This window comes from Hermetia illucens, chromosome 1 (genome assembly GCF_905115235.1).
Source record: "Hermetia illucens chromosome 1, iHerIll2.2.curated.20191125, whole genome shotgun sequence".
In the NCBI taxonomy this organism is placed as follows: domain Eukaryota; kingdom Metazoa; phylum Arthropoda; class Insecta; order Diptera; family Stratiomyidae; genus Hermetia; species Hermetia illucens.
The window spans coordinates 216,365,699-216,390,792 of NC_051849.1; the positions used below are offsets into that span (position 1 = coordinate 216,365,699).

At 45.7% G+C, this 25,094-nt stretch overlaps 1 protein-coding gene across 2 annotated transcripts in view; it reads right to left on the bottom strand.

Annotated features, from left to right (window-relative positions):
• Positions 1-2,095: 2,095 nt before the first annotated feature.
• LOC119650304 overlaps positions 2,096-25,094 on the bottom strand; it is an 84,861-nt gene continuing 61,862 nt past the window's right edge. Inside the window, exons 24-32 of one of the 2 annotated variants that reach the window (XM_038052960.1) lie at positions 17,466-17,816; positions 17,248-17,402; positions 16,668-17,188; positions 15,727-16,550; positions 15,004-15,659; positions 14,729-14,929; positions 14,422-14,668; positions 2,415-2,858; positions 2,096-2,346 (exon numbers count right to left, since the gene is read on the bottom strand). In XM_038052960.1, coding sequence (XP_037908888.1) covers positions 2,275-2,346; positions 2,415-2,858; positions 14,422-14,668; positions 14,729-14,929; positions 15,004-15,659; positions 15,727-16,550; positions 16,668-17,188; positions 17,248-17,402; positions 17,466-17,816 — 3,471 coding nt within the window. In that variant the 3' untranslated portion in view covers positions 2,096-2,274. The remainder of the gene's footprint in view (positions 2,347-2,414; positions 2,859-14,421; positions 14,669-14,728; positions 14,930-15,003; positions 15,660-15,726; positions 16,551-16,667; positions 17,189-17,247; positions 17,403-17,465; positions 17,817-25,094) is intronic. The other variant, XM_038052950.1, reaches the window with a different exon arrangement.

Sequence of the window (25,094 nt, forward strand, 5' to 3'; positions counted from 1 at the left end):
GCACTGGGGTGAGCGGCGCATTTTCGTGCTGCCTAGAAGCGCAGGCAATTCACTCTTCCACTACCTCCTCGGTTGTTTTGTTTTTGTTCGCTATTTAAGTTTTTTACCAGCGCACCGTGTGCAAGGGAGGGATGCCGCAATAGTCACGAACGAGTATACCCTCGGGGACAAAGCCCCTACCCCAGTTCCCTGAGGCATGACCTACGATTAGCTGATCCCGGAACTCACGGACGGATCAACGTTCGCTTGGGGCAACGCGGTCTACTAATACCGGTTCAATGCACACTACCCGACCAGGGTCCCGAAGGGACTGGTGTCTGCAATTGTTGGTTTTACTGGTTAGACCGTTGTTTTTGGCGAGGTAGGGTATCCGTTTCCAAATTAAGCAAGGGTTTGTACTACTCGCATGTTTGTTTTTGAAGCTCCGTCGGTAGTCCTTATCAAGTGGATACGCGAGTGAAGCTCCTCCGTTTAAGATGGGCGTGTTGATGATTTCACCCGCTTGAACTTCCTTCGTCTGAGATCCTCCCATTTTTCCGGTATATACTAGATAAGATTAAGCCAAATTAACCAACCAGAGTGGGCCAGTTTTATTTTAAGGGGCGGTATTTATGCGATATTAGAATGCTTTTAGCCGATTTATTTGGATGGTTGCGCAGGCTTCTATTGTAATTTAGAATAATGAGGGATGCCAAGTCCACATCCACTTGATGTTAGACCAGACCACATGAAGAGCAACTTACTCTCACGTTTTTTGGTCCACGGACCTCTCGTTTGGGGCATAACACCCAAGCATTCAAAAATAGGGACTAACGTTTCGTCCAGGCTCAAATTATTAGCGGTTTAACTTAGATATAATTCACACGCTCGTGTTCCTGCGAATAGATAAGGGAGCGTTTTTCACGTGTTACCACTTTCGGTCAAGCTGTCTCCCATAGGACCAAATTGGCTTCGGCAGTGCTTTATATAAAAGGATTTTTGGGTTTAGGTTCAGTTGAGACCTTCAGTTTAACAGCCAATAAAGTTTACTGAAAGCAAGTTCGACTTGGTCCCTTTTCTTCTGAATATAGGTCTTCCAATTCAACTTCCTATCCAGGTGTATTCCTAGGTACCTCACTACTTTCACTTGCTTTACTGCTTTATTATTGATGCTAATTGGTCTACAATTGTCCTTCTTTAGAGTCAATGCAATTTGCTCTGTTCTACCCTTGTTGATATTCCATCTGGTGAACCAATCCATGACCTTGTTAACATGTCCTTGGAGCTCCCTTACAGCTGTTGTGGGGTTGACGTGTGAATAGAGTAATGCTGTATCGTCAGCAAAAGTTGTGCTCCTAGAATTACCTTATCTAGCAGGAGCCTTTCGGGGATCTTGGAAAGGACTGCGAGGAGACTAATTGGTCTGTTTGATACCACTTTTGTTCTTCTTGCCCTGGTTTCGATTATGAAGTCATGCCCGGGGGCTTATTTGGTGTTCACTTCTTCAAGCTTCCTGTTCAGAGAGGCGAAGGTATATTGTCTGTAGGTAGTAGTTCTAAGTTTGTGACTTTTTTTTACGTTGGAGTGAAGGCTTCGGCAAGATGCTGAAGAAAAACCTCGGCTTTGTCCTCATTCCTCATAACCCACTTACCTTTAGCGTCCTTGATAGGTGTGTCAACCAGGCTCCGCATAGGTGACCGCAGGGGCATCGCTCAGAGTTATTATTGTTGGTGAGTAGTCCGATAAGAGATCGTGGTTTTTACAACTTTGATTAGGTATGAGTTGAGGTTTTTTTGTAACTTCAAAGTCGATGATATCCGGGATTTTGTTGGGGTCAGAAGGCCAGTAGGTGGGCGAGCCCCCTTTTATGCAATGTTTTCGTGTGTCCGAATTTTTGGCGATTATGGTATTGGAGTGGCGTTGATCTTTTGGAGGGCTCTTCAACCGTAATTTTCGGTGGAGAATATAGCGCATGTTGTATATTGGATGAACTTCACCCTTAGGTGCTTTGCTAGATTCCGGGGTCAACTCCACCTTAAACATAGCCTGCAGAACCTTTGCCCTATTGACAATATTGTGGACTTAATGTTAACATAACATAAGAAACGACAAGTTCTGATATTCAAGACAATTGATTTCAATTTTGCCTTCCTTTATTCTGAGGAATATTTGGATGTCATTTCGTCCGTTTGGAATTAAATAGGACGCACACCTTTTTTATTCAAATTACCAAAACTTTTACATTATCTTTTTTTTTGCTACACAAACATACAACTAAAATACTTTTAACTTAATCTACTCGTCATCAATCATCTCTTCGTCGTCCTCCCACATCCAGCTTACATCCTTCTCGGCTTCATCAAAGTCCTTGAAAAATCAGACAAGATACCAATAGAAATTATGCCCAACCCCTATTTAAACATTACAAAACTTACATAATCCATACTAGTTGCACTCATAATAGAACAGCTCGTACAAGTCATATAAGCGACTCCTGTGTTATGTCCTGTACATTCACAAGTTTGACACTGAGCAGGAAGCGCTGTTTTTGCCACACGTCTAGCGAAGATTGTAGCGAATTTCTTGATAGGATTACGCTTTTCTGGTCGCAGTTTGTTCGCTGTGAAGACTGATCCATTTGTCTCGATGGCTAGAGGCGTACAAAATCCGAGAATTTCCTTGGGAACGCGTACCTGCTTTCTAAGTTCAACATCCCCTCTGAAGTCTTTGAAGTCCCTTTTTGAATAGGCGAAGTCACGATCCATTCCAAAGAAAATGCGGCTCAGGCGAGATTTATCGAAGGCGAACTCCTTGTCCATAAGAATATGCAAGTTGATACCTTCCTCAAGCATTAGTTGAAGTAGCGAGGAATAGTCGAACTGAAATTTTGAGAAACACGAAAAAATAGAGTCTGTTTAGGTAGTTGACCTGTGCTATGTGTTTGATGAAGGATCCTTTTGGCAGCCGTATGATATTTTCAAATCTAATTAACACAAATATTCTCCCCCTCGGACACCACCTTGTCGTGGTGGGGGAGCCTGTAGTAGTTTACTACTACACTAAGGGTGTCCAAAAATATGAATATGGAAATGATGGATTTAAAACTCTCCAAGTGGTAGGAAGTCAGAGACTTCGAATCCACCCGCGACCATGAGCAATCATGTCGCGGCCGAGGCACGGATTTTGGAGGCCTCACCACTTTCGTACTCGCCTACAGATCAATCTGTAGAAGCCATGCTTTCCAGTTCAGTGGAAAGTTTGCACTTGGTGCCTACGGCGAAGTTAGCCAGAAAGGAAAGTACGGAAACTCTCAAATTGGGAGAAACTGGAACGGTACTGCAGCCCAAATCTACCCGCAAGCGGAAGAGGAAGGTCCGGCGGAAGGGAACTTCGGCCACTAAGGAGGGGGGACTACAGGCTAAATCCTGCCTGTCAGAACCTTCTCCTTCATCCATACCGGGAAGAGCGGAAGAACGGGAAGCTGATGACGTGGACGCTACTGGTTTAACGCCGGTGTGTGGAAATGGATCCAAGCGGTCCGGACACCGTGAACCTGGAAAGGCCCTAAGCCGACGGCAGAAGAGAGCACTGCGAAGGAAGATGAAGCACCTTGGGAATGAGGACATAGACGTGGCTGTACCACTAGGCGCGGTAACGCCCAGAGAAATCGGACGCAAGGAAGCGGAATCTCCGGCGGAAGGTGGGGATAAACTGGACACCCCGATAAGATCCACACTGGACGCACCAGAGTCTTTTGTCAGCGGTAATGCGCGCAAGAAGCGTAAGACCAACACATCTGCTGTGGCCAACGCTTTATTGTGCTCCGCACCAGGGCTTATATCCACGCGCCTCGCGGGGATTAGGACCGGTGTACCCCCCGTATGGGGGCTCGCACTGGGGAAGGGACTACAAAGTGAATCCTACCTGCTTGTAACTTCTCCTACACCTTCCAAGGAACAGGCGGAAGGAAGGGAAGCCAGAGACGTGAACGGAACTGACTTGATGCCAGTTCGAGTGATCGAATCTATGCAACCCGGACACCGCAAACCAATTAAGGTGCTAAGTGGCAAACAGACGAATGCTCTGCGGGATGAGATGAGATCTTTTGTGGATGGGAACATGGGAATTGTGATACTTCCAAGTACGGCTTTTATCAGAGAAATCAATCACAAGGGGATCGAGTCTCTGGCGGTATGATGTGGGGGAAACCCCGTCATACGCGGACTGCCGCATACGCTTTTAACTGTTTTCCATAAGACAATAGACTAAGTTTATGTCGCAAAACATAAAGACTGGTCAAATCAACCTGCAGCATACCAAAGCTCCCTCCTACCTGTTGGCAGCGAGAATGACAAAGCTACAGGATTTCCCCTATATCTTTTTGGTGCAAGAACCGTGGGTTCGATTTAACAGAATCTGTGGCATTGGATCAGTAAAGGGGGCTAGGATCTTCTACGACGAAAGATCCATAAGACCGAGAGCTTGCGTCCTGATGTCAAGACGGTCAGAGGCAACTATGCTGAGACAATATTGTTCCCAGGACTTAGCTACGGTCATCATACAATTCCAGATAAATGGCGAGAGGAAAAACATCATAGTTGCCTCCGCTTATTTACCCTATGATTCTTTGTATCCTCCACCGACGCAAGAACTTAGGGATCTGGTGGCGTATGCAGAATCAAGTGGTCTCGAACTCTTAATAGGTTGCGATGCGAATGCTCAACATATTTGTTGGGGCAGTAGCAAATGCAATCCAAGAGGAGAGAAGCTATTTGGTTTCATCACTTCAGCTGGTCTTATGACTGCAAACGCAGGGTGCGCCCCTACGTTCGTGGGACTGAGAAGAAGCGAAGTAATTGACCTAACAATCTGTACCCCAAAATTGCTAGAGTTGATTACACACGGGCGAGTGCTAGACGGAGTCCCTTAGTAAGGCAGGCCTAGACCGGATACCAGTTGTTGCGCCGTTGATGATGATGATGATGATGAGTGCTAGACGAGGTCTCACTGTCACATCACCGATATCTAGAATTCAATCTGACTATTGCGGGCGAACAGTCTGCAGTACAAAGACGGAACCCTAGGAAAACGGATTGGGCAAAGTTCAATGAACTTCTTGGCAATAAAGTACAGTTCCCTAGGCGACTAAGGACTCCTTTGGTGCTGGAAGATGAATTGAAAACTCTGAACTACACACTATTAGAGTGTTATGAAGAGGCTTATCCTATTTCCCGAGGCCAAAGCGGTAAAACGGTTCCTTGGTGGAACCGAAAACTGCAAAACTCAGAAAATCACCCAAGCGACTTCTAAATCGTGTTTGCGTACGAAGACTGGTTAAATTTCAGGAACTCACAACGTGAATATAAGGGGCTCGTGAAGTGCTCGAAACGAGACTCCTTTAGAGCGTACTGTGAAGAACTGGAAGGCGAAAGGGAGACTTCAAGGCTGTGCAGAGTCCTCAAAAGGGATGAGTCGGCCAAGTTGGATTCTCTTAGAAAACCCGACGGTACTTTCACGAGCTCCAGACTGGACTCAGTACAGACCCTCCTGGAAGTACACCACCCGTGAGAACGGGTGAGAGAAGTGGTAGGGGGAGAGTTGGCGGTTCTTGCAACCCCTTCAACATGCAAGTGTTGCAAGGGGAACTGGAACACTGCGAAAGCGGTTGTTACCCATGAAAAGGTGAGAGCTGACATACTGTCCTTTGAACATTTCAAAGCACCTGGCATGGATGGCATCTATCTGGCAATGCTAAAGGAGGGTATGGAGCATTTAGAGCGACCTCTTAGAAATATTTTTCGAGGATGTCTTGCTCTGGGCTACGTGCCTTCTTCTTGGCAACAGGTTAAGGTAGTTTTCATACCGAAACCTGGGAAAGATGACTATTCTAATCCAAAGAACTTCAGACAGATCAGCTTAACTTCATTCTTGCTGAAAGGTTTGGAGAGACTGGAGGAGCGTCACATTCGTGGAAACGCACTTAGGTCACACCCACTTAGTGAAAACCAACATGCTAACCAACGTGGGAAGTCCTGTGAGTCTGCTCTTCATTCTTTGGTCACAAAGATAGAGGATGCAACTTTGAATGGTGAGTACGCGATGGGGGTGTTCAAGGACATTGAAGGGGCTTTTGACTGTGCGCCTTTTCAAAAACTTTGTGATACCGCCAGAGCGCATGGTGTTGATGATGCTTTAATTAAGTGGATCCATGCTATGCTAACGCAAAGATTGTTGTGCGCTGAGGTAGGTGTCGATCGCTACCTGACTACGGAGGCAACGAAGGGCTGCCCGCAAGGAGGTATGCTTTCGCCGCTTCTGTGGAGCATGCTGATCGACTCACTACTATGCAAACTGCAAAATTTGCCAATACACGCTCAAGCTTATGCTGATGACGTAGCTGTACTTGCTGTTGATCGGAATCTTGGAACGGTGTGTAGGAATATACAGCGTGCCGTTGATTTGATAGACAGCTGGTGCCTTAGACATGGTTTGTCAGTTAATCCAAATGAAACCACAATGGTTTTATTCACAAAAGGGAGAAAACTGGATGGACTTTGTCTCCCTGAGATGAGGGGTACTACCCTTCAACTTTCCGAAGAAGTGAAATATCTGGGGGTCACTCTAGATAAAAAACTTCTTTGGAACAAACATGTAGAGGTAAAGATGAAACGAGCTCTCACAGCTTATGGGCTGTGCAGACGGACCTTTGCCCCGACATGGGGACTCAGGCCTCATGTGGTAATGTGGATATACGTTGCCATCATTAGGCCGATGTTCGTATATGCATCCGTAGTGTGGTGGGTTAAGGTGAGACAAAAAGGTTTTCACCGTAAACTAGACGCACTGCAAATAACTGTTTGTCTGGGTATCACTGGTGCCATGAGCACGACATCCGGCGCAGCTCTGAATGCACTACTCAATTTGCAGCCTTGGATATATTTATTCAAAGCACTGCAATGAGAGCAGCTCATAGGCTAATTGGATTAGATCTATGGGAAAACAACGGAGGTGGGGGGCACAGAGCATTGGAAGAGTTACTGGGAGGACTAAATCCAGTTCTTACAATGCCTTCCGATTCTCGTGTCCCCATACATCTATTTGGTAGAAGATATGAAGTTACCCTCAAGCGAGAGGACTGGGAAGACCCAGAAGAATGCGTGGCGGCATATACGGAAGTCTTCTACACCGATGGCTCAAAAACAGAAGAGGGTTCTGGAGCCGAAGTCTACCTCTCGAATAAAAGCGAGAAGTCGGCTTTTCCTTTGGGACAATATGGAACGGTTTTTCAAGCCGAAGTTTATGCGATCCTAAGGGTGGCAAACTGGATGAGCGGTTGAAGGGCAGGCGCATCGCAATCTGCAGTGACAGTCAAGCTGCATTGAGGGCATTGGGCAGTCCTTTGATCACCTCGAAAATCGTTCAGGAATGCAGAAACCGTTTCAACTCTATGTCTAGATTCAATACGGTGGAACTACTCTGGGTACCTGGTCACTGTGGCATAGAGAGAAATGAAATCTCGGACGCTTTAGCGAAAGAGGGGTCAATCTCCCCTATGCCGGGACCGGAGCCTGCACTTGGGGTATCAGTAGCATTGGCTAAATCTGTTTTCAAAAACTGGGAACAAGTTTCCCATAACGACAGGTGGCAGAGCTTAAATGCTGCTCGACACACCAAACTTTTCCTGCCAGAACCCAACATACGTACCGCAAAGTTTATCCTGTCGAAAAGCAGGATGACTTGCAGGTGTATTGTGGGCATTCTGACAGGCCATAATTCACTAGCTGGGCAGATGTTCAGAATAGGAATTACCGAAGATGATACGTGTCCCTCCTGTAATGAGGAAGCGAAATCCACGGAGCGCCTATGGGCGCATCAGGCATCAGATCTTTGGTGCCGATGTCCTCCAATTGCGACGGGTTGCATCACATCCACTGACGGAAATCCTGCGATACATTAACGAATACGGAATATTCCGTTAGACGGGGGAGGCGAGTACAATGGGCCAACACGGCCTGAGTGCTCAGAAGCTGTAGCTTCTCCCCCACCATACACACAGATACACACACAACACAAATATTTGTGATAACCTTTTTCCAGAGTACAGAATTCAGCATACTAGAGGATGCCAGCCTCTGAACACTTAAACTCTAGTGACCCATTGTACTCGCTAAAGCATCCGAAATTTCATTTCCCTCTACACCAAAATGGCCGGCTACCCAAAGCAGCTCTACTTCTTAATTTTATTCAAGAGATAGACCCCTGTTGTGTGCACAAAACGTCAGTATAATCTAATACCCATTTTTCTGATCCCTCCCAGCTTTCTCTTCAATTCAAGAAAACTTCAGAACTTCTACCAAAAAAATGGGTTTCCGAGAATCAGAAGGCATTGCGAAAACTGGATCCAGTTCTCCCAAAAACTCGTCCAATGCTCTGTGCCCCTGACGTTCACTGTTTCTCCATTGTCTAATCTGTCAAGAATAATTCCCAGATATATCACTCACAGCTTTTCCCACACTGGTAAGCATGTTGGTTTTCATTTAGTGGCTGCGACCTTAGCGTCCTCCCGCGAGGATGACGCTCAACCCAGACATTTCAGCGAAAATAATGTTAAGCCGATTTCTTTGAAGTTCACCTTTCCCAGGCTTAGATATGAAGACTACTTTCACCTTCTGTCAAGAGGAAGGCGCATAACCCAGAGCAAGACATCCTCGAAAAATATTTCTTAGAAGTTGCTCTAAGTGCTCTATATCCTTTTTTAGTATGGCTGGGAAGATGCCAGCCATGCCAGGTGCTTTGAAGTGTTCAAATGGTGGTGTGCCAGTTTTCGCCTGTTCATCGCTCCCGCAGTGTCCCAATTCCCTTGCAGCACCTCCATGTTGAAAGGTTCTCCTCCTCCCAGTACTGAGACCTGTTCTCCTGGATGAAGTACTTCCAAGTCTGTATAGACTCAACTCTGTAGTTCGTGAAAGTACCAACCGGGTTTCTAAGCGAGTCCAACCTGGCCGACTCATCCTTATTAAGGACTCTCCACAGTCTGGAAATCTCCCTTTCAACTTCCATTTTTTCACAGTATGCTCTAAAAGAGTCTCGTTTCGAACGTTTTACGAGCGTTGTGAGTTCCGGAAGTTTTTCCTTATTGCTATTACAAGCACGATTTAGAAGTCATCAGGTTGATTTCCTGAATCTTTGCAGCTCTCGGTTCCACCAAAGGAAGCGTTCTACCACGTTGGCTTTGGGAATTGAGCCAAGTCTCTTCGAAGCACTCTAAAGTGCTCGATTCTGAGTTTCCTAATGATCTTCTACAGCCAAAGGAGTCCTTAGTCACCTAGGGAGCTCCACCTTTGTAGTCAAGAAGTTCATTGGACTTTGTCCAATCCGTTTTCCTAGGATTCCGTCTTTGTACTATAGAGTAGTCGCCTGCAATAGTCAGACTAAATTCTTAGTAACGGTGATTACTTCACCCAACACTCGTCAATTAGGTCATATACTTCACTTCATCTTGGCCGCACGAACGTTGGGGTGCACCCTATGCTCACGGTTATCAGACCAGCTAAAGTAATGAAATCAAAAAGCTTCTCTCTTCTAGGGTTTGCTGCTGCCCCAACAAATTTGCTGAACGTTCGTATGACAACCAATTAAGAGTTCAAGATCACTTGATTCTGCGTACACTACCAGATGCCTTAATTCTTTCATCAGCGGAGCACACAAAAAATCATAGCGTATGTAAGCAGAAGCAACTATGACGTTTCTCCTCTTACCATTAACCTTGTGTTATAAGTTAACCACAACAAGGTCCTGGGAACAGAATTGTCTCAGCATGGTTGCCTCTATCAATTTTGACATCAGTCTCGAGGATTTCTCATCGAATGCTACCGACAATGCTGGTGGGTCAGTTTCAAGTTGCTCAGTCGTGGTAAGTTGTGCTGCGCTACTTCGGTATGGAGCTCAGGGGAATCTCCGCTTAGCGACTCTACATTCCAGCGTCTCCATACCACCCCACGCACAACCGCTCCTGGGGTTCAGCGACAAAAGCTCACTCCTGACCCCCCAGTTTTAGGGACGCAGATCGAATTTCACGCGCCACGCACCTTTCTTCACCGAGACCTTGACATCAGGGAAAAAAGGTTTTTGCCTGGACGTTCTTGACCCTGCCGTCGACGTCAACCCTAAAGAAGTGCTTCCCTCTGTTAAATACTTTATATAGGCCCTCATATGGTGGTTGCAGGGGCTTCCGCGAAGATATCCAGGTCCTTGGGGGCGTTTGCCTTCGTTGAAGGATGACGGCATGACGGGGTGAGTTTAGTTTGGCCACGGCTCCCCGGAGCAAATGCAAAAGCCCAGTGGTGGAAAGGCCTGACCTGGTATCGAACACAGGATTGCTAGGGAGTCCCAAATTCTCCCCGTATACTAGCTCGGCGGAGCTGGCAACAAACTCACCACGATGGGCTGTACGTAAGTCAAGTACGTGTGCGATTATAATGGCTTTCGGTGTCCTACGCCAGCGTTCCAGCCTCCCATTAAACTGCGGGTGGTATGCTATCGTCCGATGACATTTGAAGCCCTGGAATTTGCCTAGGTCCGAGAACAGGGTAGACTCGAACTGTATTCCCTAGTGAGTAATGACTTCTGCTGGAACTCCAAAATGTAGGATCCATTCTTGGCAAAAGGCCTCGGCGCACGATTTTGCAGAAATGTTGGCCAGAGGTATTGCCCATATCCCATATATCCTTTCTGGATGACGGCGCCGTTAACACTGGGTGCAAGCTTTCCACTGAAGTGGAGAGCCTGTCTCCCAGAAGTTTCTTCGTGGCAGAATATGAATTTTGGAGAGGCCTCAAAAATCTTGCTTTGTACCACTTGCTTCTGGGACAGCTTACTCATCGGGCAATCTAGGATGGTGGACTTCATTGCAATGGAGTTGTCGTCTTTGCTTAAGCTGCTACCTAACCACTACCACTTCCACCTTCTAATCAACATAGCGCCGATACCCGGCCATATGCCGACGTAGTTTTCATTCGGGAGTTTGCTGGACTAAAGAATACCAAAGAACGGTGTGTTAACGAAACATTGGGACTTCCAAGTGGACGCTACTTTCCATGTGGAACACAGAGCGAATGTTGGCGTGGAATACAGGCAACTTGATGTTGGAAAATTGTCCACTTTCAATCCGTTGGATTGCATCAGTTCATTGGCACCCTCGATGGAAAAAATCCTATATAGATATATAGTGTTCAACACCCTCGATATTCTCACTAATAATGTAGGTAGAAAGAGAGCGAGTCAGATTGAGAACCTGAGGTATAGTCTCGGCAAAAAGCTTGAGCTTAAGAGGTCGCGGTTCTTCACCCATACATTGCAAGTTAAATCATACTCCATCTATTACTGGCTCTGTGTTCAAACGAGGAGGCGGCCCCAGAAAACTTCGAACCTCCCACCATTGTCACTACGGTCCCCAAGATCGTACTTCCTCATCAAATATCCGAGCAAAATATTATCGGAGTCTACCTTGGTAATCAGATTACCAGGCAAAGTCACCTTTAAGAAGGCTCCCTGAAGCTCTCCCTCCTTTGGATCGAAAGTCTACTTACACTGTACTATCAGAGTGGTCCTTATTCTGGATTGGAATATCGTAGTCAATATTCTATCTAATACTGGTTCCCCAGGTTGCTTCTTCCCGTTGCTTCTACCACACTATATGCAATTCATCAGAGGACCGTGATCTGTTGCTAGACGATATCGCAAATATTTTACCGACGGGCCAAAGATGGTCTACTCTTGGATGCCCACAGTATAGCCAAGTCCTGTGGACTTCTAGGATGTGCCCCAATTGGCCGTCTACTCAGGTCCTGATCATAGGTAGAGAGAACTGCGTAAACCAGCGGACTGGCGGCGCGGCTCCGATCGTAAAAGTCTATCAGTGGACGCACTCTGTGTTCCGTTGGTAATTATGAAGGATGCAGTGTACTCGAGCTAAGAGCTAAGTCAGACCCGCGAAAATCCATACAGGATTGCGGCAACGCAAGGTATAACCTACAATGCCATTCACCAAAAGATCGAGCCTGGTAATAAGTAGAATACAAGTATAGCGTGGCCTTCCCACGTTCTGCGTATACCTTGACAGGGCCATATTTACCGTGGATGCCTTGTCACAAGAATATTGCACGTGTCGTTTGAAACTAAGCTTCGCATCTCCCAAGTATTTGATGATCGGCTTGGGAGTGATAATGCGATTGCCGACTCTAATTCGGGCGTAATTTCCCTGCCGGCGCTTTTTGATGAGGACCGCTTCCATTTTTTCCTCTACGAGCGCCAGTCCAGCGCTCTCTAACCAAGCCTTAACAGCACTGATTGCTTTGCATCCTCTAGATGCTTTGCGACTACAACCAATGTAAGGCTTTCGCGGCCTTTGACAATCGGCAATAATTTGTTGTGAATTATCCACTTCAACATTTTCCTCATAGCGTCTAGAAGACCTATGGGTTTACAGGAGGTTGGTTTACCTGGGGGTTTACCAGCCTTAGGCAGCTGTATCAACTTCATGCGGTAGGGAGTATCCCCTTAGACATGCAGGCTTTGAATAATTCAGCGAACATGTCCGGTCGGGATTTTACGGCCTGCTTAAAGGTTCTGTTGGGTATGCCATCCAGGCTCGGAGCTTTGTTGTCACCTATTCTGCCGCAATTCTCCAAAAGCTCGTCCATGGTTACTGCAGGAATTGTGGTCACATTGAGGGGTCTTTGAAATGTGTCAATGCCCCTGTTTTGCTGGAGGAATAACCCCTGGATGATTTTCAACAATAGAGAAGGGCACGTGATCAATGAGGATGACCGGACTCTCAAACGCCGCATCACAATTCTATAGGCCCTATCGCACGGATTTACATCCGCTTCCACGCATAGCTCCTTAAAACATTCCCTCTTGCTTCGATGCTTGCGGCTTTTGTAGGCTACCTTGCAAAAATGCTCCTTTTGTCCCTGATCACTCCTACATACCGCCCTCTGAGCCGTTCGTCTGGCTTGATGGCTAGATCGAAGGCTGGCCAGTTCACTATTCCACCAGTAGTTGGGTTATCTACTGGGAAATGAGCACCTACTAGGAATGGACGCCTCACATGCCTTGGCGATGGACATGGAGAGTTCTCTCTGTGAGAACACCCGCCTTAGTAGGTTGGCCTATCCCCATTTCCAAGAACTTTCTCTCGTCCAGTGCTTTTGCAGACCATTCTGATGCCTTTCTCGGCTATAGGTATCCTGTTTTTTTGAACTACGGCTCCTTCTTCAGTTCAAAGACAATCGCCCGATGATCGCGGTTGGTGTGGTCTTGGATATCGTGCCAGGACATACTACGCATCAGTGGAAAGGTCAGGTCTACAATCGAGGAAGACCGCTTTTGTGAAAGGTGATTGCTGCACCTTCATCGGCCGAAACTAAATTCAACTAGTCAAAAGCCTCAAATAAACTTCTGCTCTTTATGCTACCCTCCCTGCTTTCCCACTTGAGAGGTGAAGTCACCGACAAACATATTTCGACTTCGTCCCCTTGCATCGAGAACAAGCTTGTTTACTATGTCTTCAAATTGAGACAATGTGAGACTGAGTGGGGCGTTGCAGTTGTACACGTGTACACCCATTATTTTCGCCCAAGGGCCGACTGACTCATGAAGCTTCGAGTACAGTGGGCCAACACGGCCTGAGTGCTCAGAAGCTCTAGCTTCTCCCCCAACATACACACACGACTTACGAAGCATTGGATAGTTTGGTGACCGTACGCCCATATCGCCGCTCCACCAGTCAAGTCTGTCTCGTGAGGAGGGAGAGAAAATCTGGCATTTGCTTTACAGCCTTCCAGTTCAAATTAGAGAAGGGGTGCAGACATTGGATACCGAATTCTTTGGTGATATGAGCGGGTTAAATTTTTCTCCACTTTTCCTACTTATAAGGTTACGGCACCAAAACGAAGCATCACAGTACTGAATGGGGTACCTAATAGCGACCACTGACACCTGCAATCAAGTGTACAAATATAAGAGAGAATGCAAAAAGGGACTAATATGTACAAGACTAACGACAAACCGTTGCTATGAAGTAATCCTTAAATTATGGTCCTGTAGAATTGGAAAGATCGACCGTCTTTTTAGGCTGTCAAGGAGCAGTGATACAGTTTCCAAAAACCTAAACACTTTAATGCCTGGTTTCAAATAAGAACCTACATCTGCCTGGACAAAATGACATAGAAGATGGACATAACAATGAGCAGGTCCTAGGTTCTAAAAAAACCATTCGGCGAATTTTGAAGTAGAGGTCAAAGTCAAGAATTGGCAACAGTAATAGGCAACCAAATTAGGGCCTGTTGGTCAGACCCTAACCAGAAATTTAGAATTGGTTTATAGATGTAAGAAAATATCTAAGATCCAAATTTGTCAATATCAATATCATGAACTTACCCTCATAAACGTCAGTTGACACTCCGAACACGGTAGAAGTATAAATATCTTAGAAACACCAGGTCTAAAAATCAGTTTAGATGCTGCACTAATGGCTTGGAAAGTGTCATTACTCAATCCTTCATTTGTTTCAATATGATCGAAGTAGTGTCTAAGGTTCTGGTAATCTGTGAAAACCTTGTTATTGTAAACGACGCTGCGTGGTTTGTCAAATGGTGCCCTTCCACCAAAAGTCAAAACTGAGTACCTGAAATAACGTCGAGTCATTACTGGGTACGGAATTATTCGGCAAATTTATTTGTCTTACCTATTGTTTGTCATGTTCATATTGACTAATTCCTTCTGGATAGCACTTGATACCGCCAGGATACTCTTTGAATGTGTTATGTTTGCATTGCAGTTTTTAGCTTCTACAATGAAGACAACATCAGCAGAACGGGGAACGTCGTGGTCTTTTAGTTCGACAAATGTTCCTTCAGCAACGTATGATCCATTGATAAGGTCACAACTGATCGAGAGAATTTAAGAGATTATATCCTTTGATTAAAATTGGCCGAGCTAAGGTTCCAGAGTAAAACTTACTGAACACATTTATCGGGGATACGTAATGGGATTTTCTTCGCAGCGCATGCTTCAATATATCCAAGAGCCGCAGTACAAGCTCCCTTCTGAGCCGGGTGATTATCCTTCAAAACTGTCGATATTGAATTATGACCCATATCTAAGCACATATCATAGAATGGTTTCGGATCTAAGTTGGAGAAGCAAGACGAAAAGTAAGGGGTTTCAAAGAACTCCGTGCACAGGGTCAGCAACTCAGTAGAATAATTCTCAGGTTTCTTATGAAGGCTCTTGCCGCAACCCTTAAAACTCCACGATTTCACAAACTCATCCTCATTTTGTGTTACTTCACCATTGGCTGCTGTCATATCGTCGAAAGGTTCATTGTTAGTGGTACCTAACAGACCTGCTGTTTGTCCGTAGTAGTAGCCGCCCAACTCGAACCAGCATAAGTCGAATTGCAGGTTGCAACTCAAAATGTAGTCTTCCCGTGATTCGATTGTTAGGACATCTGAATCACGCGAGATGAGAACTGATCCAACTTCGACAGGGAGCAGGTTTACCGTCTTCTTGTTGACAGCTAAAGTATCTCCTGAGACATCCATCTCTAAAATGTCGGTATCGGTGACGAGGACTAATTTCTTTGAGGAGATCAGATTGCTGTTTTGACGAATTATCTGTAGGAAATACAAGGAGCATGCCATAAATATATCAGAATAAGCAAAGCAAAAGGATTTGACGTACCGAAGGTTCCAGGAATAGACTGAAGTTCCTTTGGAAGAAGTCATGAGTCAACAAATAGGAACATTGATCCAACTTGCTTCTCCCGGCTAACACAGTATACTTTGAGTCCAGGGCGACAAACTGATTATCAAATGTCATATAATGACGTGACCCAATCAACAGTGAGTGTGATTTAAACGGTGGAAGCCACATACTGGGGTCAATATGAGGTCTCAAACCATAAATGTAATTCATAAGCGAGAAGTTTGATCCCGAAAAGAACGTCTGGATATCGTTCATCATTTTATATTCAGGAACTTCCTCAAACTTGGGAGTCTCATTGAAAGCATGCCAGGACATCGGTAGCTTCTGTTCAAACTCTATAAGACCCACATCAGGATCAAAAATGAACTTAGTTTTGGCTTCACGATATCGGTCGTCCGCTTGGAGAGCAGTTTGTGTATAGCTTGCAATCTTGTTTCGGATCAAGTGCCAGAGTTGATGGAGCCTCTTGTCGAGCTGGAATTCGTCAGCCAACCATTCTGCCTTCAGTTTGATTTCGTTGACTCGTTGTACAAAGAATTGTACAGTTTCCAGTTTTTCCAGGGTTTTAAGCTCCTCCCATAGTTCATTGAGGACGTCATTCAATTCTTTTCCGAATGGAACTAATTTGAAATATTTTTCTTTGACAAAGTTCCAAGCGATTACAGAGTATTTTCTGAAGTTGGTTATGGCATCGTTGGCACTCAAATCCTTGTAGAGGCGGTCCATGTCGTGGGTGAAACTGGAAACTTGGTTGAAGTAAGGGGACTCGGCCAATTCGTTGGTTCGTTCGTAGATGAAGTCTATGAGAAGTAGTTAAATCAATGTTAGTATCTGTGGCTTCCTGACCAAGATATAAATTGCCAACCAGTAGGAGACATGTAACTGCTTCCTACTAATTTGAGATACGTTAGACTTACCAAAAATTTCCTTGCTTATATTCCAAAGAGCGGTTTCAATGTAGTGCAAGAACTTGATGATATGTGGTTCTAGCTTTCTCAGCGTGGTCTTCCAGTAATTCTCCAGCACAATTGCGAACTTGTTCCACAAATTCTCCACATACTTTATCAAGGACAAATGGAGGTCCTTTACAAACTTGTCATACTTTTCCACAGCTTTCCCCATGAATCCTGACAGATGTTCCAAAGCTTCACCATGCAAGAATTTGCTGATCATTTCCAGCCCCTTCTGATAAGACGTTTTGATGGTTTCAAAAAGCCACAACAAGTTCTTCCTCAAGGCCTTCCCAGAGTCACCCATGATATGCCATAATTCGGTTATGATTTTCGGAAGCGATTCAATATGGTCACGAATTGCCAGCTCGTCTACAACCGTGAGAGTGAAATTTACAACTGTCTTTATGTAGAAATCATTAGCCTCGTATGATCGATTAACAAATTTCCGTAGCTCCTCAAGGTCCTCCTCCAAGACGGTCAGACCACTGCGAATAAAATGATTTAGTACAGACTGGAGTCATTAGCTAATGTCTCCGATGCATACCTTAAATCATCCAAGAACTCTTGCGTATACGGCTTCGCGTTATTCCATATATCATTGATAGTATCTACAGTTTCGACGTAGAGCGTTTTAATCCAGAAATCAATACCGTCTGACGCCGATTGGTAGAACGATGTAGCAATATCTCTGAATTTGTTCTGCAGAACACACAACGTTAGCCAACACAGTCCTTTAATTGAAACCTATCTCACAATCAATACCTTAATATCTGATTTCAGTTTGGGCCGCCACGAAAGCTGACTCGTAATGAGACGGGAATGATTCATACGTAAATAGTATGCAATATCGATAACTCGGATTTCATCGTAGTTCCTCCATAAATCAAAATAGGCACTCCTGGCATCGGGGACCAATCCAACCATTTGGACATTGTGTGATGCGTCCGACGTTAGGTTCAGCTCCATGCGAGTGTACTTCTTGTTCAAATCGACGTAGACGTATCCAGTAGAGTTCAGATCAGGTGAATCCCATAGGCTTAGATTCATTCCATAGAGTGGGTATGATCCGAACGGTTGGGTCCATAGACGGACTGTTTTGTATGGTGTCATTCTCTGCAAATGAAGGAGTAAAAATGTGAATATTATTTCCAAGTAAATATGGTACGACATCCAGATTAAAAGCTTTATTCCTTTCGTGTGATGTAAAAATTAAACAGAGAGAAAGGATCAGCACATAACACTACTGGAAAGCAGAAGCTAAACTCGACTAAGGACTCCGTAATATTTCGTTCTCCAATGCCTTATTCGAACCACCTGAAGGGTCAGAAAGTCGGTTTGTTTCTGAAATAGTCTGAACTATCTTAAGTGACGGGACCAAAAATAGATGGAAAGTAAATCATATGCCATAAGGGGTAGTTAAAGGGTCGTATGTCAGGCAGGCTTTGCAGACGTTTAAACACAGACAACTTGGCCACCGATGCATCTAAAACTACAAGTGTTTTAGATTTGGAGAAGGAGGTGTTCAAACGAAGCACAACTCTGCCAAGAACACCAATTACAAAGGCAAAGAATGATGGGCTAAAAGGAGATAGCTGGCAAAAAAGGGCGATTTCGACACCCATCGGATTAGATCAAGAGGTACTCCAGCAGCAGCAAATAGATCCATTCAGGAGAAGCTCATCAATTTTAAGATCGTCTCCAATACCAAAGTCGGCAAAAGAGAAAGTACAAGGGAGCTCAGCAATTGAAAAAGTGGAAGGAGTCAGTAAAAGGAGTAATCTGGCCAAGACTCACCGAGAACAGAGCCTTGACCCAGAAGAACTACCTTTTATGCAGCGTGGGACTAAAATAGTTGAGCTGTCCAAATTCATCAAGGACAAACACAACGTGCACCAAGCCATTAAGAGCATGGTGAGAGTAATCAGGGTGCTTTACAATCGGTCCCAGGAAGAAGTAAGAAAGCCTAAGGAAAAGCCGGACATCCCAGCCCCAACAGTGTCACAGGCGACCCAAGTGACACCAAAGCACAAGGTCATCGATCTTCGATCAAGTAAGCGAGTGCAAGACAAAGAGGCTAAAGCTTTGGGGAATCAATAGGTACCAAAAAGGAAAAAAGGAGTCTCGACCACTCCAGCAAATCGAACTAAAAGTTCAGAAGGGCCCAAAGTGTCCAAAGTAGGAACGTCGGCTAGCGAAGCGAAACCGAATGAAAATAATAGCGGTGGTTGGACTAATGATGCGAATTCGTCCAGCACCTCCAGCAGAGGACATCAAACGTATGCGGAGATACTGAAGAAGGTGAAATCTGACCCTGACCTAAAAGACCTAGGCGGAAATGTCAGCAAAATCCGGAGGACCCAGAAAGGGGATCCCATGTTTGAGCTGAAAAAATCCAGCGTAGGGAAAACTGATGGCTTTGGTAATCAAGTTTTAAACTCACTTGGGGAGAATGTCGCGGTTCGTTCCCAAAAACATGAGATCTATATCCAGTGCAAGGATCTCGATGAGGTAACATCCAGAGAAAAGATCTGTCCTGCCTTGAAGCAATAATTCAAGTTGGAGGAATTCAGCGAAGGATCTATCGTGAGCCTAAGAAAAGCGTATTGCGCCCACAATGCGACTGCCAGTGGAGTCAGCGCAGAAGTTGTTGGCCGTGGGGAAGGTTCGAATGGGATGGGTTGTTTGCCGGCTAAGGCAACAGATCTCTTTAAAGAGGTGTTTCAAATGCCTAATGTTTGGACACTTCGCGAAGGCATGCACTAGCGGCATCGACCGGTCCGACCGATGTCGAAGGCGTGGGGAGAAAGGGCATATTGCAAAGGAGTGCAATAGAGAATCCAAATGCATTTTGTGTGAACGAAAGGAGGGACGGGATAACCGGCATATTGCCGGAAGTGGTAAATGCCCGGAATTTAGGAGGGCATTAACTGCAGTGAAAAAATAAGGTTAATACAAATAAACCTTAATCATTGCAGGGTCGCACAAGATTTGCTTGCGCAGACCACTTACGAGTCCCCGATGGAGGTTGCTATCATTAGTGAACCGTACAGAAATCTCTACGGGGGTGTATGCGTCACAGATTCGACTGGTGGAGCGACGATATGGGCGTGCGGTCATCAAGCCATACAATATAGCATGCGTCAGGCGACTAGTGGCGGTATATTCGTATATAGCTGCTACGCTCCACCGAGCTTCACACTTGCTGAATTTGAAGAACTGTTAGACGATCTTGTTCATGACGCAATGAGACGAGGTCCAAAGGTGATAACCGGTAACTTTAAAGCGTGGGCTATCGAGTGGGGCAGCAAACAGACTAATGCAAGGGGGCGGTGCTTATTAGAAGCATTTGTCCAGTTAGATGTAGTTCTGGCCAAAGATGGCTATGTAAACACTTATCGGAAAGGGGGACTGGTTCAATTGTAGATCTGACTTTTGTCAGCCCTGCGCTGGCACGTGACATGTCCTGGCAAGTTGGCGAGGACTTCACGTACAGCGACCACCAGGCTATCACCTTTGAACTAAGGATGGAGCTACAAGGCAGGATACCCGCACCCAGGAAACCGAAATCCAAAAGAACACCAGGATGGTCTGCAAAAGCGATGGATGAACAAACATTCATGGAAGTGTAGCTAAACCTGCCTAGCAAAGCAGGCACCTCCACGGCATGTGACGCATCGATGCCTAGGAGATGTTAATTCCCCACTAGAAGACCTAATTAACTGGAATAATGAACTTGCCAGCTTTCGATCGATTTGCCACAGAGCCAGACGAACGGCTCAGAGGGCAATAGGCACATGCCTATAGGGAAGCTCGCAAGACCCTCCAGCTCGCCATTCAGTGGAGTAAGAGGTAATGTTTTAAGGAGCTCTGTTAGGAAACGGACATAAATCCATGGGGTAACGCCTATAAAATCGTGACAGAAAGATTCAGGGGCCGATCATCTCCGCAGATCACGTGCCCTATACTTTTGTTGAAAATAATCCAGGGGTTATTTTCCCAACAAGAGGCGGGTGTTGACACCATCCAGCGCCACCTGAACGTGACGCCGATTCCACCAGTCACCAGGGACGAGCTGATGGAGATCTACAGTCGAATAGGCGACAGTAAAGCCTCAGGTCTGGACGGCATACCCAATAAGGCCCTCAAACTTGCCGTCAAATGTAGGCCGGATATGTTCGTGGAGCTGTTCGAAACGTCCGAGGGTATCTTTCCTTCACAGTGGAAGAAGCACCGGCAGAAGCTGGTGGTGCTGCATAAGGCTGGCAAACGGCCAGGAGAATCGTCCTCCTATAGACCCATATGTTTTCTAGACACTGTGGGGAAAGTGTTGGAGCGGGTTATTTATAATAGACTACTCCCAGTCGTCGAGAGCCAAGAGGGGGCCTTTTAGATAAGCAGTATGGGTTCCGTAAAGCCAGATCAACCATTGATGCCATCAAAATAGTTACTGATTTGCCCGAAAATTCAATTCACGGAAGGGGTTGTACCAGCAAATATTGTGTGGTGGTCACCCTGGATATGAGCAATGCATTCAACTCGGACAATTGGAACCTAATACGAAAGTTCCCACCTACTTCGCCGCTATTATAGATAGCTATTTGCGTGAGCGAACACTCTGGTATAATACTGTTGATGGACCCAAGGAGTACGTTGTCTCCGCGAGTGTCCCACAGGGCCCACTACTGTGGAACATCATGTATAATGATGTGCTTAACCTTCCGGTTCCGGAGGAGGCCACGGTAGTGGGTTACGCCGATGATATAGCACTAGTTGTGGTCGCAAAGCATCTCGAGGATGCTGAGTTGTACTCAAGCGAAACAATCAGTGTTGTTAAGGCTTGGTTAGAGAGTGCTGGAGTGGCACTCGTGGAGGAAAAGACGGAAGCGGTCCTCATCACTAAGTGCCGCAAAAGAAATTACGCCTGCATTAGAATCGGGAATCGTATCATCAGTTTCAAGCCGGCCATCGAATACTTGGAGATGATGGTAGACGGAAAACTCAATTTTAAGCAGCACATAGAGCATACTTGCAAAAAAGCATCCACCACGCGTATGGCTCTCGCAAGGATAATGCCAAACGTAGGAGGACCGCGGCATACTTGCAGGCTGCTCATAGCCAGTTTGGGGAAACGCGCTGCAGGTTTTAGGCAATGCATTTAGACTGAGTATGGTTTACAGAAGAACAGTCTTATGGGTGTGTTCTGCCTTCAGGACCGTCTCAGATAAAGCAGCGTTCGTCATCTCGGGAATGATGCCGATTGACATCCTGGCAACGGAAACGATGAACACTTACAACACCAGGTCCATCTCTTCCTTATCGCAGGTGAAAAAAGCTGAAAGAGAGAGATCCATAAGCAGATGACAGCAGTGATGGGACCAGTCAGAAAAGGGTCGTTGGACTTACAGGTTGATCCCTTCCATCAGGGAGTGGCTGGAGAGAAAGAATGGGGAGATTAATTATAATCTCACTCAGTTTCTCACCGGCCATGGAGGATGCCATCAATACCTGTACAGGTTTAAATTGGACATCTCACCTAATTATCCAAACTGCGACGGGATCCCAGAGGACCCAACGCACGTATTCTTCCAATGTCCTAGGTTCGTGGAAGAAAGGAGGAACCTAGAGGAAACTCTAGATGAAGTGCTATTACCGGAAAATTTTGTCCGGAGAATGGTAGCTTGCCAGGAAAACTGGGATGCGATTAATTCCATGATCGCAGAAATCCAGGAGAAACTGCGAAAAGCAGAAGAAGTGAGGAAAGCGCGGTTACGAACCCCGTGGGAAGACGGAAGGAGACCTAGCTAAAGTAAGCTAACTCTGCTCCGTGATGTAATACCTAAAGTTGGTTCCACGGGGTAGGGGGGAGTCGGGGGTGGTTTTAGTGGGTAAAAATCCTACACTCTAGCGTGCCCAGGCCAGAGTCTTTTAAAGATTTCCACAACCTTGAAAAAACAAAAAAAACACCTTCCTGCCATCAGGGAACTAGCCTGGAACGGTGTAACGCATTACTTTAGGCCAACTCTCTCGCTCTCTCGGCTTAGGAAGCCATCAAGTCAGGTCATTCCTTTCACCAGCAAGAGGGGAGAGTTGGATGGAAGTTTTAAGTTCAGCGAGCCCCTTGCCATCCGGTCTCTCCGTGGATCGGGTTCAATCTTCTACCCAACAAGACCAGGCCAAACATAATGCACAACAGGACTCCATCTGTCAGTGCTCCTCAGCAACTCTCTAACAATGTTGTCGGGACAGAGCTCTTCGGTGTCTGCGTAAAGCGGCTGACGAAAGCCATCCCACTTTTTGCAAGAGAAAAAGGTGTGTTCAGTATCATCCGCCACTCTATTGCAGAAAACACAATCAAGAGATCGTGTCTTCCCAATCTTGTCCTGGTGTGACTAAAAATCTCTACGCCCACTTAGAAGTTAGGTAAAGAAGTAATCAATCTTACCTAACAACCGACTAAAACGCCGAAAGTCCAGCTGCAGATTGTCCTGGCTGGAAAGCCAAAAGAAAACTTCCTTTTGAAGGTCAGTTTTTAGTGACATTGGCAATGCCAAGAGTTCATCTAGGATACTACAACGGCCGTAAGAATTCGCTTCTGCGCTCCGCATCCGTGCTCACGTTTTTTGAAACTACTGCAGGATGCAGCGTATATATTGGTGAAGAGTAAGAGGGGGCAGGGGAGGTGCAGGAGTATGTTGTGGGCATCTGCCGGGTAGAACTTCACAAGAGAGCCTGCACACTCGGTTGTTTCAATCCTTTCATGTTTGGTTTTATTGTATTCTCTGTTCTACGCCGCCACTATACAATAAACCCTATGTTAGTATGGGACGACGCTCGATTTTGAATATCCAGAGAACCATCATCGGCCAAAGACCTCATTCCCTTACAAAGATCCTTTCGATTTCTATGTTTAGTCTCCAATTTTCCAATTGTCAAAATCGCACTCAATTACTTCAAATTGGAGGAAAGTGTCAATCTTACGGGGTATCCTGGACATGGTGACAAATAACGTCAACTCAGTTTTGGTTGGATTTATGCCTACTCCGCATCTTATAGTCCGCATTACCACAGGGAAATATCCCGAGCCCCAATTTCACGCAACCCTTATTTCTACTGATCGATGACAAACTTGGTTTCAATTTCCAATTTATCTTACGCTCCTCCTCTGATTTCACCAATCTAGTTCTCCTTAACACTTTTTAACTTCTTTGTTAGTCTGGTCCCCTTCCGCAACCGTGACTGTCACGTCTTAAAAGTGTATAACACAAATTCACCCGGACCCTCATTTTCAAAAAAATCTTGTCCTAGTGGAGAGTTCCTGTCTTCTAGCATCCATCTATCTTGAAATCCACCTCTATCCTCAATTCTTGTGGAATGATTCGAGATCGGCCTAATTGTTGAACCTGATTCCCCGCTGCAGGCTTCCAGATCTCATATTCATTTGTCGAACAGGGTCTTCACTGATAAAAACTATGGTGCTCTAAGGTGACGAGGAGGCAGACGAGGCAGCAACTCAGTCGGCTGAGTCAACACCAAAATGACCAAACGACCAATGACTGTATTCACTATGGTTTGCTAGCCAAGATGTAGTAGGCTGATGCCATGAGGCCTTGCATATCGGTTAACAGTAGCGCGCCATAAGGCTGTTGGTAAAGCCGTCAACTCCTGAGGGATATGTGAGGGTTCGAGAGAGAAAGGTGAGTTTTGACAAGTCGTAATATGTAACCTCAACACATGTGTGGTATCCAAGCATGCCACGACGACCTCCAATTCTATCGGGGCCGGCATCCCTAAAGGAATTGAACGGACGGTTGTACCGGCTTAGGAGGAATCCTTAGCGAACGCACGCCTCGGGGTTGAGCAGTTCGCATGCGGTCAACAGTGGAGCTGGACTCGAGGTGGTTGTGGTGTTAAACAAGTCAACCTACTGCAGTAACAAGCTTGGTGAGGATCTCATAACGGCGCACCCTTGGAGAAATCTTCTATCTGGCTTACCAGAAAAACGTCTCTTCGGAGGGGAAATTTGGCCATTCATGTACATGGATCATGTACATGGCGTCACGCATTACTTCTTTGACTGCTTATTTATCTAGTTCACTTTCTCCTCGATTAGGACCTCTGATAATCTGTCAGGAGGAGGAGGAAAAGATGATTTCGGCACGGAAAAGGACTTAGCAGTTATTAGGGCACCTTCGCCGATTGTCTTGCCAAGCACAACGCAGTTTTTGTTGCAACGAAAGGATGAGTAACCTTCGAGGAGCTCAGGATCTAAAATCCTGTCATCCAAACAGGTTTCTGAAATGTAGATGACGTGGTGTTGAAATGCTAAGGCAAGCAGTTCAAATACTCGTCCTTTGATCACATACATTATAAATGACATTTTACCCCAGCACT